The 16,174-nt window shown below is 46.9% G+C and overlaps 1 protein-coding gene across 2 annotated transcripts in view; it reads left to right on the plus strand.

Moving 5' to 3' along the window:
- The window catches only part of NOTCH2 (notch receptor 2), a 141,603-nt gene that overhangs the window by 38,486 nt on the left and 86,943 nt on the right, over nucleotides 1-16,174 (plus strand). For both annotated transcript variants that reach the window (XM_038413057.2, XM_043520154.1), the window contains exon 5: nucleotides 8,044-8,166. In XM_038413057.2, the coding sequence (XP_038268985.1) occupies nucleotides 8,044-8,166 (123 nt within the window). The remainder of the gene's footprint in view (nucleotides 1-8,043; nucleotides 8,167-16,174) is intronic.

A 16,174-nucleotide genomic window follows, 5' to 3' on the forward strand; every position in this document is an offset into this window, starting at 1 on the left:
GCACTTAAGTTTTGGTTATTTCTGATATATGGTCCTCCTACAATATTGGAGTGATGTGGGGGCTAGGAGAAAAGAAACATAAGTTGGATAAGGAAGGGAGCTGAGATGAAGGCTTAGTTGTGTGGGCTCACTGTCTCCTAATATGAAAGGGGAGGAGTCTCCTAGTGATAGGGAAAGAGAAAGCGGTTAAAGATCACAGGACTGGAAGGGTCATGGTAAGAAAACATGGGTGGGTTCTGGGGCCCAGGTGAAAAGGCTGAATATGTCAGTTAACATTACTGAAGAAACAAATTGCTCAAATTTACCGACTTCTGAGACAGCTTGCCCACCTCTGTGATAGAACCATTGCAGAGGAAAACAGAGAACAACAAGTTCTAAGGCCCTGATCCTGCAAAACCATTTCTCAACCTAGTGTTGCTTTCATGTAAACCTATTGACTTTAATTTCCCTCTTTTTTTAAAGAAAGACTTTGGTTTATGGTTAGCAGGCTCTGCAGGCTTCATCAGTGAAGCTTCAGTTCCTTGAACTGGAGCTATTTGACCTCTGTGGTGCCCAATGTTTTGTTATGCCTTGTGCTAGAACAGGGGTGAGCAAACTTTTTGGCCCGAGGGCCTCATCAGGGTTGCAAAACTGTATGGAGGGCCAGGTAGGGAAGGCTGTGCCTCCTCAAACAGCCTGGCCTCTGCCCTCTATCTGCCCCCTCCCACTTCCCGCCCCTGACTGCCCCGCTCAGAACCCCTGACCCATCCAACACCCTCCCTCGCTCCTTGTTCCCTGACTGGCCCCTCCTGGGACCCCCCGTCCCTAGCTGTCCCACCCCCTGGGCCCTTATCCAACCCCCCTCCCCCTCTCTTGTCCCCTGACTGCCCCGACCCCTATCCACACACACACACACACCCTGACAGGCCCCCCAGGACTCCCATGCCTATCCAACCCCCCCACCGTTCCGAGTCCCCTGACTGCCCCCCCCCCAGAACCTCCGCCCCATCTAACCGCCTCCTGCTCCCTGTCCCCTGACTGCTTGTCCCCTGACTGCCCCCCAGGACCCTCGGCCCCTTGTCCTACCCCCCTGCTCCCCGCCCCTTACCATGCAGCTCAGAGCAGCAGGAGCTCACAGCCCTGCCGCCCGGCCAGAGCCAGCCGTGCTGCCTGGCAGGAGCAGCAGGCCAGAGCACTGGCGGCACGGCGAGCTGAGGCTGCGGGAGAGAGGAGACAGCAGGGGAGGGGCTGGGGGCTAGCCTCCCCAGCTGGGAGCTCAAGGGCGGGCAAGATCGTCCCACGGGCTGTAGCTTGCCCACCTCTGTGATAGAACCATTGCAGAGAAAAACAGAGAACAACAAGTTCTAAGGCCCTGATCCTGCAAAACCAATGGGACTGCTCTGCTCACATGAATGAAGTTACCCTTTCTTGCAGGGACGCAAGGTTGGATGGGAGCGCCTTGCACCTTTCCCTGCAGACCAGTGTTATCCGGTTAAAATCTGGACCTTAAATATAGTCAGGAAATGAAAACAAAGTTACCACAGTAATGCACCCACATATCATTTTGATAGTTACTGTTAATGTGACTCATTATACAACATGTACAGTGTGGGTGAGTTCTTGTTGCTCTGAGAGCCTTTCCTTTGTATGTCCTGACTGACATTCATGTCTAAATTGGCAGTGTTGTATTGTTGTAACTTGGTTTACAAAACTTCCCATTTAAAAAAAATCAAAAGGAAAAAAAGGTTGGTGAGCCAGGGTACTTCCACTGACTGCCCAGGTGAAGGCAAAAGCATCCCGGCATTCCTCACCCCAGTGCAACTAAGGCACCAAGAAATATCCTGATATTTTGGGAGATGATTCCTGGTGGCCTGAATTCTGACCCCTTCTGGTGGGAGGAGTGGGAGGGAAAGGGGCCAGCAGAAGGGTGTGAGGAACCAATGGAGAATTGAGGGAGAAGCTAAAAAGGCTTGAAATCAAGGAGTAATGGCTGTGCAGTTACAGTGGTGTCAATAGTATTCTCTTCAGTGATGCAGCTACTCTGAATGCACAGTATAGTTGATTGTAAAACTTTTAGGTTCCCAACTCATATGTGTGTGTTTATATAATCCAAATGTGGCAATAACTTAAGTCACTTAACTGAAATCAGGGGAAATTCCAGCATTCTAGAGGTAAATTTACCAAAAGTTATGCCAGTGTAAATACTTCTTATACTGGTATAATTTCATCCACACCAAAGGTTGTACAAGTTTAATAAAGTTTTTCTCCAATTTTAGTCAAATTGGTACAAAAACTGTGTAGACAATCCCTAATTCTAAAGAGATGGAAAGTTTCTCAGGTCAGTCAGTTTTAGTAAATTACACTTATGAAAGATGTTTAACTAGCAGCATTTTAAACTCCTTTTAATTGTGGTGAGAATGAGTTTTATAGCTGTAAATATCTGACAAATAAGGAGTTGACTTGGCAACAGAATGTTAAACAAGTCAATAGAGGAAGTTCGTGGCTGGGAAAGTGACTATTCATTGTTATCCATCACAATAATTACCCATTTACTAAGATAAGAACCCTAGGGAATTCCAAGAGCTTGTCCAGGAAAGAATCTGTCAGACTAGAACAGACTGTGTGTGAGAACTGGAATACCTTGTAGAAAGAGGAAATAACTTCATGTGTTTGTTAGCACTTCGTACCATGTCATACAACTGTGGCCTCAAACTGCTCTTTATTTAAAGCAGAACATCCTAGAAATGTGATACAAAAGGCATATTAAATAGAATGGTCTATCCTGCCTGGTGTGATGCAGGGCTTTTCCTGTGGTATTGGGAGACACTAATCTCTCTAAAGATATGTTTACACAGCTGTTGGGAACATACTTCCCAGAGAGAGTAGACAGACGTGCTAGCTCCACTTAAGCTAGCATGCTAAAGATAGCAGTGTGGCAGCAGCAGCATGGGAAGTGGCTTTGGCTAGCCACCTGAGTATGTACTCAGCTACAGGCTGGTCCCAACAGGGCAGGGAGACAGAAAACATCAGGTGTCTGGATGCAGCAAAATAATGAATTCTGTGGCATCTTAGAAAAATACTAAGTGTTGTAGCTGCAGTGTCAGTCCATGGGGCCCTGAATGACACGAATGGGGGCAGTTTGCTCCTCTGCATTATTTCAGACTTGTGGCAGACTCAGGCAGGCATAAATGCATTGTTTTACATGCTGAGAACTTCAAACATGCACCTTGACCAGAAGGGCTAGAAATCAAACTTTTAACAATTAAAGCTGAACTTTAGGACAATTCTGCAAGAGATGAGTTCCGCTACAAATTCAGCCACAGTATTGCGGAGTGTATACAGCCTGAAAGAGGCATAAAAATCACACTTCTAAAGTTTCAGCTGTATTTTATAAGGATTGAAATAAAGCAAATTGGATGGGGCATTTGGGAGATCAGAAGTTACCAAAAAACTTGACCACTTGCATTTTTGGAGCTGGAACTCCACAACAGCGTGGCCCTTCATGCTTCACATCCATTTTGATCTGCTGTCCTTGGTAAGGCGCCTGGGGCTTTTGACTAAGCTTGGTGGTTGAGGCTGGTGGTTTCTATTCAAATCCATTTCCATACACTTTTTAAGCACTGCATTGCTCAAAACAGTACCTAACATGTGCGTTCTCTAGGAAATGTTTCAGAGTAGCAGCCGTGTTAGTCTGTATTCGCAAAAAGAAAAGGAGTACTTGTGGCACCTTAGAGACGAACAAATTTATTTGAGCGTAAGCTTTCGTGAGCTACAGCTCACTTCATCGGATGCATTCAGAAATGTGTACCAGGAGATGTGTGCTTTAAAAATATTTATGATGCTATGCACTGCTTGTAACGCCTGTTTGAAGTTGGCACAAGCTTCATAAAGTGCACACAGTACTTTCGTTTTATGCTGAGTTGCTGTATTGATCTAACTGACATGCAGCTTCCCTAATGATTGTTGTCCTGTGTTGCTGGCATCAACAAATAAATGCAAGGATAGGACCCAGTAGTTGGTAAATTACTCTCTTTCCTCTTCCACTGGCTGCCCTTAGTAGTATTCTGCAGGTGTTATTTACTTGGACCTCACAAACCCTTTGCAAGTCAGGCAGATGTGGATATCAGTATTTTCCTATGAAGAAACTGAAGCACAGAAGTCACTTGCAGCATTGCCTTTGGCAAGTCAACTATGAGAACTAGGGTCACTATTAATTGTGGTAGTGCCAAGGGACCAGCCAAGGACAGGGCCCCATTGTACTAAGCACTGTACAGACAGCAATAGTACACAGTCTCTGCCCTGAAGCATTTACCATCTCCATAGACCAGACAAAGGGAAGGGGTAGAGGATAACGTACAAGCATAGTGATCAGTGTGGTGGCCTGCAAACATCCTGTTACTTCCACAGTTTTTCTTTTAACTTTTTTGGGGTTGAGGTTTAGTGAGGAGATTTGCTAAACAAAAAGAGGTGGGAAGGTATGAAGGGCAGGAGTGGAGATAGACTGAGATGAAAAGACTAAGGAAGAAGGGATTGGAGCGAACAGCCAGCCTGCATAGCAATGTCCAGTCAATCCTGTAGAAAATAGATATCAATGTCTGACGTCCCCTGCTTCTGCAGCTGCTCTACTGGCTTTGGTCTGTGGCTTGCTTCTCCCTGCATTTTCTTCTCCTCAGCCATGTGGCCCTGGGGAGAGGAGTCACCACATTGTCCTTGTGCCCCGAAAGAAGGTTTTCCCCTACATAGGTTTGGCCTGGAAAGTGCTGGGGTGAATGGGACTTGGTTGGGCCCCATTTTACCCGAGTGTAGCAGTACCTGCTTAAATTGCTTCTGAGGCTGCTATCTGTTTGCTAGATAGATTGCTAATCTGCTAGATCAGTGGTTCTCAACCTTTTTTGGCTCAGGACCCATTTGTAAATGTTTGTGGCCTGTCACAACCCAGTAAATAGTCTGGTGTTGGAGGCCTTGGAGTGGTTTCAGTTGTATTCTATCCCATGGCAGAGTTGGGTCCTACCCAGCACTCACCCCACCTGTAGTCTGGGCTCCTGCAGCTCCTGTGCTGTGGAGCTGGCTGAGTTTGGCTCTCTGCTCCAGGCGTTGCAACCTCTGGGGTTGCAGCACTGCTCAGGTTTGGCCCCGCCCCCCTGACAGGACCAAATTTGTGTGAGTGGAGTTGTGACCTGGTTCATGGGATTGCAGGGCCACTCACTCAAATCTTGCCTACCCGGATTCCCATTGTCACGATGACTGAGCCAAACCAGAGTGGTGTTGGGACCCCAGAGGTTGCATTGCCTGGAGCAGGGAGTGAGCCCAGCCAGCCCCGTGGGACAAGGAGCCACAGGAGCTGCCACATGGCCCTTTGAAACGTTCTGGTGACCCAGTTTTGGGTCTGACCCATGGGCTGAGAAACCCTGGTCTACAATACAACTCTCAACCTTGGTTTCATTTTGCCTATCTGTATAATGGAAATAGTGATTTATTCCTCTCACAAGATTTCCCACAGGACTAAACAGTAAATATTAGTGTAGGATTCAAACATGGGACGTGCTCCATGATTTAATAGCTTTCTTCTGTTTCTGTGTTTTTTACTCTTTAATTTTACGTACACATCAAAGCACCTAAAAAGAAAAGGAGTACTTGTGGCACCTTAGAGACTAACAAATTTATTAGAGCATAAGCTTTCGTGAGCTACAGCTCACTTCATCGGATGCATCGAAGTGAGCTGTAGCTCACGAAAGCTTATGCTCTAATAAATTTGTTAGTCTCTAAGGTGCCACAAGTACTCCTTTTCTTTTTGTGAATACAGACTAACACGGCTGCTACCTATCAAAGCACCTGAAATTCATATGAGGTACAGTGGAATTGCTAAATATGCAGTTCTCCTCTGAGCCTTACCCGTTAGAGAATGGGGAAAGTCCTAATGTCACCAAAGCCAATGAAAGTTCCTCATTAGCTCTGGGGGCTGGCACTTTAGCTTTTGGAGCTGATGGTCCTGGGCGTGTTTGTTGCTCATGTTGGTTGCATGAGTGCAGCATGTGAACAATGATCTTGTCTTCTTACAAAATAATTTTCCCTGGGGAAGTTTGGAGGTGCACTCAGTATTCATGAGATGAGACAACTGGAAAAATCAAGGATTGGAAAACTTTTCCAAACAGCCTAATTTCTGTGTGACCTCGAACTCAAAAGCAGGTTGGCCTGACTCTCCAGTGCAGAGGTGGCCAACCTGAGCTTGAGGAGCCAGAATTTACCAATGTACATTGCCAAAGAGCCACAGTAATATGTCAGAAGTGCCCCATCCGCTCCCAGCCCCTCCTGCCTGCCAACAGCCCCCACCAATCAGCACCTACTCCCCCCCCCACCCACCACAATCAGCTGTTTCACGCAGGACGGGGGAGGGGGAAGAAGCGAGGGCATGGCAGACTCGGGAAGGAGCAGGGGCCTTGAGGGAAAGGGTAGAGTGGGGGCAGGGCTTGGGGCAGAGCAGGGGGTTAAGCAGTGAGCACCCCCCAGCACATTGGAAGTTAGCATCTATAGCTTCAGCCCCGAAATCAGTGCCTAGGTAAGAAGCCGCATATTATCCTCTGAAGAGCTGCATGCAGCTCCGGAGCCACAGGTTGGCCACCCCTGTTCCAATGTGTCTTAGATGTCTGGTCCTGTGAGTACACTTGTGAAACCTGTTCAGTTTGCGATTTATTTGATCTAGTGTTCACCGTGCTCTGAAGTCTATGAGGTGGGGGATCCCATGACCATCACTTCTTGGGAGCCTTCTGTCAGATACAGGGAGGCACTGCTGCAGAGCTGGCATCAGAGCTACACCTCTCTAATCTAGCTCTGAGGTGTCCACAACAGAACACTGACGCTTGAGGGGAAGAGTGCATGCTCTGGATGAAGGGGTTGTGTCATTGTAATAATCCAAAAATCCCCAGAGACTAATCTGATTTACAAGCTATATATTCTGGAATTGTTCACTCCAGCCACATTGAAATGCAGCCTCCTTTAGTACAAGAAGTGAAGAATGACTTATCCAACAGAAACTGCAGGGTAATTTTAAGGAGGCATGATGTAAGTGAGTTGGAGTTTGGCTGGGGTACAAGGATAGCTTCCTATGAGAAGTGCCTTGGGTTCTTCAGGAACGCTAAGTTCTCAGGGCATGAAAATCAAATTGAGGAGGGTACAGGTGGGTAAGAATGGGGAGAGAATACAAGAGGAAGGAATCCCCAAGCAGGAAGGCTATTCTGCACTGGCCTGGAACTAAAAGGTAACTAAATATACTGGAAGGAAGGAAGAATGAGCCAAACCAGCCAATAGGAAAGAGAATAGCTAGTGAGAGAAACTAAAATGGAAAACAGGAAAGGTTTATGAAAATGAAGAGAACAAGCCATTCATGTGCATACCATGTTACGTAAGTATTGTTGTTTGCAGAGGCCATCTGCGAGCCCTAAACTGTAAAGACCAGGGAGGGCGAGGGTTGGGAAGGTGGTTGGAGACTTTAAGAGGCTACCTGAGTTTTTGTTGAGTAGTTCTTCTTCTTTCAGGATTTAGTTTAGAGGTTGGGTGAGATGAAGCTAACCCAAGTAGACACACCTGGGAGCCGGGTATTATCAAAAGGCACTAACAGCTGCTGCAGCATGTTTCCGTTAAGGCAACAGGAAAGTCTATAAAGAGAACAGAGAAAGGTGATAGGGGACCAGCCACCAGATACTGCCTAGATTGGGGCCAGTCAAACTGCTGATGTTCATAACTCCTGGGATATGTTCTTGTTGCTTGGTCCGACCCATTTCCCCCAAGCTAGGGAGGGGAAGGATCAGTAAAGGGACTTAAGTCTTTAGCTGACTGGAGTACAATTGTTTTACTTGTACAAGCCAACCTACCTGTCCAAGCCCTTTGGGCTCGGTAATGGCAGAATATTGTTACTGACAAGTCTTGGTTCAGACTGCTGCTCCATTGTGCAGCAGGGAGCTAGACCAACAGGGAAAGCATGTTAAACACCACTTCACACAGACGGGTAATCCTCTTTAACGGACCCCTGAAAATAATTTCAGTCTCATATGTTTCAAATTTGGCCAGGCTTTGAAGGAAGCATCTGCGAGCAGAATATTGATGACTGCCCAAATCATAATTGCCAGAACGGCGGGATTTGTGTGGATGGTGTGAACACTTACAACTGCCACTGCCTCCCACAGTGGACAGGTAGGTACTGTGTAACATATTTCTGCTGGGGCTCAGTGGCTCATAGGACTGGGATGCAAAAGCTTTTACTCACCAGTTTAAATCTAGTTTAGGGTGGGAGTGTCTGAAAGCTGTTAACACCTGCTGAGTAGCCTGTGATGGTGAGTGTTGGTGAAATTCTTAGCGGATGGTGATCACATCAAAGCCACCACAACAATGGAGGATAAATTCTCATTTTACCAGTGGGTGGTGGTCCCAACAGATCAGGGATATGGTATATTGGTGAGGGGAAAGAGAGGGAGAATATATGGGAATCATATGTTACTCCTGCTGTGCCATTTCTTTTCTATGGCTTGACATGCATTGAGATATAAAAAAATAATTGCACCAAATACATGTGACTGAATCTTCACTTGGATTGTGCCTTTGTGACTACTGCAGGATGCTGTTACCTTACAGCTATAGCACACATTCCACAGCTGCATAAAAATGCAACTGTACTGTGTACAAAGTTGTGTGGTGTTCAGGAAAATATTGTACAAGATGTAAGGGAGCAGCCTACAGGACATGCTGTCTTGTTGAATAGTGAGATGATTCTGGCCCTCATAAAGAGCAAAACTAAGGGTATGTCTGCACTACGAAATTAGGTTGAATTTATAGAAGTCCAATTTTTAGAAAGCTATTTTATACGGTCGATTGTGTGTGTTCCCACTTAAAACCATTAAGACCATTAAGTCAGCGGAGTGCGTCCACAGTACTGAGGTTAGCGTCGACTTCCGGAGTGTTGCACTGGGGTAGCTATCCCAGAGTTCCCACAGTCTCTGCCGCCCATTGGAATTCTGGCTTGAGATCCCAATGCCCGATGGGGCAAAAAACATTGTCGTGTGTGGTATGGGTATGTCATCAGGCCCCCATTCCCTCCCTCCCTCCCTCCGTGAAAGCAATGGCAGACAATCATTTTGCGCCTTTTTTTCATAGGTTACCCATGCAGATGCCATACCACGGCAAACATGGAACCTGCTCAGCTCACTGTCACCGTACGTCTCTTGGGTGCTGGCAGACATGGGACTGCATTGCTACACAGCAGCAGCTCATTGCCTTGTGGCAGCAGATAGTGCAGTATGACTAGTAGCCGTCCTCGTCGTCTCCTGGGTGCTCTGGCCAGCCTTGGTCAGGTTGTTCGGGGCACCTGGGCAGACATGGGTGCTCCTAGCAGATCTCAGTGAGGTCTGTCGGGGGCAGCTGGACAGACATGGGTGCCCTGGCGGACCTCGGTAAAGTCTATCAGGGGCGCCTGCACATAAATGGGAGTGACTCAGGTCATTCTCTTCTTTAAGTTTTGTCTAATGGAGATTCAGTCCTGCCTGGAATATTGGCAGAGGGATAGCTCTCCCAGCCAGCAGCACCGTCTGCTGCAGCCTACCCCTCCCTCCCTCCATGAAAGCAACGGCTGACAATTGTTTTGCGCCTTGTTCCTTGCGGACGCCATATTGCTGTCAGCATCGTCATCTACCCGCCGCTTCCGCTGCCACTCTGCTCTCCTGCTCACATCATACCACGGCAAGCATGGAGCTTGCTCAGATCACCGCAGCAGTTGTGACCGCTCTAAACACCAGGTGCATTATCTAGCAGTATATGCAGAATCAGAACCTGCAAAAGCAGGCGAGTAGGTGATGGCAGCGCGGTGAGGAGCGTGATGAGGACATGGACACAGACTTCTCTCAAAGTACGGGCCCTGGCAATTTGGCCATCCTGGTGGCATTGGGGCAGGCTCATGCTGTGGAATGCCGATTCTGGGCCCGGGAAACAAGCATAGACTGGTGGGACCGCATAGTGTTGCAGGTCTGGGACGATTCCCAATGGCTGCGAAACTTTTGTATGTGTAAGGGCACTTTCATGGAACTTTGTGTCTTGCTTTCCCCTGCCCTGAAGTGCCAGAATACCAAAGATGAGAGCAGACCTCACAGTTCACAAGCAAGTGGCGATAGCCCTGTGGAAGCTTGCAATGCCAGACAGCTACCAGTCAGTCGGAAATCAATTTGGAGTGGGCAAATCTACTGTGGGGGCTGCTGTGATGCAAGTAGCCAATGCGATCACTGAGCTGCTGCTGTCAAGGGTAGTGACTCTGGGAAATGTGCAGGTCATAGTGGATGGCTTTGCTGCAATGGGATTCCCTAACTGCGGTGGGGCGATAGACAGAACACATATCCCTATCTTGGTACCAGACCACCAAGTCAGCCAGTATGTAAACCGAAAGGGGTACTTTTCATGGTGCTGCAAGCACTGGTGGATCACAAGGAACATTTCACCAACATCAGCGTGGGATGGCTAGGAAAGGTACATGACGCTCGCATCTTTAGGAACTCTGGTCTGTGGGAATGGCTGCAGCAAGGGACTTACTTTCCAGAACAGAAAATAACTGTTGGGGAAGTTGAAATGCCTATAGTTATTCTTGGGGACCCAGACTACCCCTTAATGCCCTGGCTCATGAAGCCATACACAGGCACCCTGGACAGTAGTCAGGAGCTGTTCAAGTATAGGCTGAGCAAGTGCAGAATGGTGGTAGTGTGTGTATTTGGATGTTTAAAAGCGCGCTGGCGCGTTTACTGACTCGGTTAAATCTCACTGAAACCAATATTCCCATTGTTATTACTGCTCGCTGTGTGCTCCACAATCTCTGTGAGAGTAAGGGAGAGATGTTTATGGCGGCGTGGGAGTTTGAAGCAAATCGCCTGGCTGCTGATTACACACAGCCAAACACCAGGGCGGTTAGAAGAGCACAGCAGGGCGCGCTGCGCATCAGAGAATCTTTGAAAACCAGTTTCATGACTGGCCAGGCTACAGTGCGAAAGTTCTGTTTGTTTCTTGATGAAACGCCCCCTTGGTTCACTCTACTTCTCTGTAAGCCAACCACCCTCCCCTCCCCCCTTTGATCACTGCTTGCAGAGGCAATAAAGTCATTGTTGTTTCAAATCATGCATTCTTTATTAATTCGTCACACAAATGGGGGGATAACTGCCAAGGTAGCCCGGGAGGTGTGGGGGACGAGAGAAGCACCGGGTGGGGGAGGGGAGGATGGAAGGACAAGGCTACACTGTACTTCAAAACTTATTGAATGCCAGCTTTCTGTTGCTTGCGCAGTCCTCTGGGGTGGGGTGTTTGGGTGCCTGGAGGCCCCCCCCACCGCAGATCTTGGGCATCTGAGTGAAGAGCCTATGGAACTTCGGGAGGAAGGTGGTTGGTTACACAGGGGCTGCAGCGGCGGTCTGTGCTCCTGCTGCCTTTCCTGAACCTCAACCATACGCCGGAGCACATCCATTTGATCCTCCAGTAGCCTCAGCATTGTATCATGCCTCCTTTCATCACGCTGATGCCTCCTCTTCTCTTCCTCATCCCTCCTGTCCTCGCATTCATTTTGTGCTTTCCTGGACTCTGACATTGTCTCCCACAATGCATTGTGCTGGGCTCTTTCAGCGTGGGAGGCCTGCATGAGCTCAGGGAACATTTCATCGCAAGTGTGATTTTTTGGGCTTCTAATCTTTGATAGCCTCTGGGACTGAGATGATAGGGGGAGCGCTGAAACATTTGTAGCTGCGGGAGGGAAAAAAGGGAGATTAGTCATCTTTAAAAAAGAGACTTTAAAAGAGATTTTAGAGAACAATGGGTAGACTCTTTCATGGTGAACCAAGCTGTTAACATTACGTAGCACGTGTGGTTTATTTACAAGGTCGCATTTTGCCTCTTATATGGAGGGCCTGCTGGTATGGTGCGAGATCACACATGCTTCTTTAGCTTTCCTAACATGTGGGAACAGTTTCAAACAGCAGCACCCTAATTTCACATACCAAGCACCCGTTGGGTTTGCCCTTTAAAATGGGTTGGCCATTTAAAAGGAGGGGCTGCGGTTTTCAGGTTAAAGTGCAGCACAAAACCAACTACCACCTGCCCACCCCCGCCCCACTCACCGAATTCTCTGGGATGATCGCTTTGCCCCTACCCCCACCGCATGGGTAACAGCAGGGATGATTTCTGTTCAGCCACAGGCAAACAGCCCAGCAGGAATGGCCACCTCTGAATGTCCCCTTAATTAAATTCCCCTATTTCAACCAGGTGACCATGAATGATATCACTCTCCTGAGGATAACACAGAGAGATAAAGAACGGATGTTGCTTGAATGCCAGCAAACACTGGTACCATATGCTGCCATGCTTTGTTATGCAATAATTCCAGACTATGTGCTGCTGGCCTGCCGTGGTAAAGTGTCTTACCATGGAGGACGGAATAAGGCTGCCCTCCCCAGAAACCTTTTGCAAAGGCTTTGGGAATCCATCCAGGAGAGCTTCATTGAGATGTCCCTGGAGGATTTCCGCTCCATCCCCATACACGTTAACAGACTTTTCCAGTAGCTGTACTGGCCGCGAATGCATCTCAAGTCTTCAGGGCAAATTAATCATTAAACACACTTGCTTTTAAACAGTGTATTATATTTACAAAGGTACACTCACCAGAGCTGCCTTCTCCGCCTTCAAGGTCCAGGAGCCCAGGTTGGGAGGATATTGGCTCCAAGGTGATAAACAGTTCCTGGCTGTCGGGGAGAACAGTTTCTCCGTTTGCCTGGTGTGTGCTATCTTCAACTTCCCCCTCCTCATCATCTTCCTCGTCCCCAAAATCCTCATCCCTGTTGCGTGAGACTCTCCCCTTGCAGGAGTCCATGTACAGGGGTGGAGCAGTGGTGGGGCACCCTCTAGAATTGCATGCAGCTCATCATAGAAGTGGCATATCTGCGGCTCTGACCCCGAGCGGGCATTTGCCTCTTGGGTTTTTTGGTAGACTTGCCTAAACTCCTTAAGTTTCACTCGGCACTGCTGCGGGTCCCTGTGATAGCCTCTGTCCTTCATGCCCTTGGAGATTTTTTCAAATATTTTGGCATTTCATCTTTTGGAATGGAGTTCTAATAGCACGGATTCGTCTCCCCATACAGCAATCAGATCCAGTACCTCTCGTTTGGTCCATGTTGGAGCTCTTTTGCGATTCTGGGACTCCATGGTCACCTATGCTGAATAGCTCTGCATGGTCACCTCTGCTGATGAGCTCACCACACTGGCCAAATAGGAAAGGAAATTCAAAAGTTTGCAGGGCTTTTCCTGTCTACCTGGCCAGTGCATCTGAGTTGAGAGTGCTGTCCAGAGCAGTCACAATGGAGCACTCTGGGATATCTCCCAGAGGCCAATACTATCAAATTACGTCCACACTACTCCAAATTCAACCCAGTGAGGTCAATTTCAGCACTAATCTACTCGTCGTGAAGGAGTACAGAAACCGGTTTTAAGATCCCTTAAAGTCGGAAAAAATGGCTTTGTAGTGTGGACGGGTGCAGGGCTAAACCGATCAAACACTGCTAAATCTGACCTAAACTCATAGTGTAAACCAGGGCTAGGTAAATGCATCAGTGTGATTATGGTGCGGTACCAGCCACTCTTTAGTTTGCAACTGACTTTTAATTGAATGTAATTTTGCCCCCACTTCAAAATCCACCAGTAAAGAAACAGCTGCAAAACTAGTAGACTACATCTGGAGCCAATGTAGAATTTTTCCTGCAAATGTAAAGTGAAATGGACAAATTGTTCATGAATTATGACCCTAAACACAGGCTTCTTGTACTCTTGTGGACCTCTAATGCGATTTGCTCCTTATAAAATAAACAAACAAAGCTTAATTGTAGTTTCCTATGAGATCTAGTAATCTTCAAAGCTGTACACTAGATTAGGCCATATTAAAGTTTTTTAAATACGAAAATCTCTGGATCAGCAGCTCAGGCAAGCGTAAGGTAGGGAATTTGGCTGCTGGAGACTGAAGGTTTCATAAAATCTTTCTAGCTTTTTTCCTGGTACAGATAATTAGCCTCATTGTAAACCAGTCATAAAGGAGGCTTGTAAATGGAAAATAACTTTCCACCAAAATTGAACTTAAGCAGAAAATTTGTTTTTAAGTGAAAACACATCAGTGAGTGAGGTGTCCCACAGCTTGACTTGTAACACTTTTCTCTATGTCTGAGCTTACGAAAAGAGTGGAGGAAAATAATTCATGTTTGAAGAGTGGCTGCCTCTCCTAGCCCTAACCTGCAGGAGACGTGCAGAGCACGAAGCTGGAGAGAGCAGGGGCCTTGGAGGGCATGAGGGAGGCACTCAGTGGGAAAACCCCAATGAACTTTGAGCTCTCATGCTTGCCCCACACTGCAGACCTTAAAAGATTTGTTTTGGCCTGCAGCATCTGCAAGCTTTAAGCTGATTTGGGGGTCCTCGTGAGCCTTATATTTATGGGGTACCCTTTTGACCCCTCTCATGACACTTAGTAATAGTTCCTGAAGAGGCCACTCTGCCTTGTTGGGGCATCATGAGCCTAGCTAGGCATACAGGTTTGTTGGCAGGGGCTGCTGACTAGCCCATCCTACAGCTCATGTGAGGGAGAGGTTCCTGATAGGCCATGATTTTGCTAAGGCTGTGGGAAGGTTGGGGCTGTGGTTAAATTCTCAAGGCTTTCAGAGGCAAAGGCTGGAGTTCCCAACAGTGAGCCTCTTGGGCTGTGGGTTGCTAGGCTCAGGAAGTTTGTCATGATCCTTCGAAGGCCCTTAAGGGGCAGAGGCCCTCCTCCTGTGTACATGCTAAGGTCTGCAGGAGATGGGTGTTCTCTGGAGGATCTTACATGTGCATTAACAAGGCTCCCCTTCTGCAAAAGCAAGGGGAAGGAAAGGAATGCTGCATACCTTATCCCCTTTGCTCTCTAGAATTTTACAGAAAAGGTTTGTGTGGGAATTACCTTCATTTTAAGGTAAAGTTAAGGTTGCGGGCACATCAGAGCTTTATGTACGTTATCTTTCAAGAACACTGGCATTTTAGACCCGGCAGACTTTAGACGCCATGAGAATTCAAAATTAAAGCTGAATGTATACAACCCAAACTGCTTTATCCATAACAAGCAGTTCCACCTTCAGCAATATCTCAGTATTTTCACTGCTACCTCTACTCTGAACTGAGGGCTCGATTCAGTGAAGTGCTGAGGACATTAAGTGCCTTACATGAGGTGTTGGCACCTCACTGAAACAGGTCATATGGCAGGTGGCGATCAGTTATCGGTGTCACTAGACAACAGCTAAAATGTGTCCAGATCTTGTAACTGTAGCACTTACATTGAAGAGCAAAGGTTAGTATGGTGATCAAACAGCACAGGTGGTATTGGAGAAGCATGTGTACAAAACACAAAAGATTAACGTTCTCTGGCACACATTTTCAATACTTTATGGTGCACAAATTTTTAAGACCTATGAGGGCAGAGTTGTTTTAACATTGAATGTTCACACTTTCAGTGATTTGGATTTCTTTTAGATTAACCTTGACTCTGAACTTTTGCGTTTCTAATCTTTAACTCATAATGTTCATTTAAAGCAATATACATTCAATCCAATGATACTTTCCTGCAACCTTAGCTTCATTTTCACAACAAAATTTGTTTGGAAATGTTAGTCTTTACCTGGCATCTCCCATGAATGTAGCAAACTACTTTTCATGCGAAGGAAATCTTCACTTTTTATATCCATGTTATTCTCCCATGTCAAAATAAATTAGATAAATATTGTGTTCAAAGTGCACTGTGCACTTCAGACAAAAGATATCATTGTTACTCTTTAGAGAGACATCTAAATGGTGTAGCATGAGTTTCCCACCAGGATGCATCTTTCTGTCTTGAATCTTTGCATGGTACTGTGACATGTTGCCAGTATTCCGTGCCCATCCAGCACAGCTGGGGGTCATCCTTTGTTTAATGTTATTACTACTTCACCATAATCTAGTAGGGTTATCACATAAACATTCAGAGGGGCTGCTACTATTACTAGCCCACTGAGACATCCTCAGAATTAAATTGTCCCTCAAATCCAAGTGAATAATGTTGGGTAAATGCAAGGATTATTGCTATCAACCCTGCGGGGTTTGGATACTTCTGTGGTTGGGATTTCTTAAAATAACCAGATAT

The sequence above is a fragment of the Dermochelys coriacea genome, chromosome 8, assembly GCF_009764565.3.
Source record: "Dermochelys coriacea isolate rDerCor1 chromosome 8, rDerCor1.pri.v4, whole genome shotgun sequence".
NCBI lineage: Eukaryota > Metazoa > Chordata > Testudines > Dermochelyidae > Dermochelys > Dermochelys coriacea.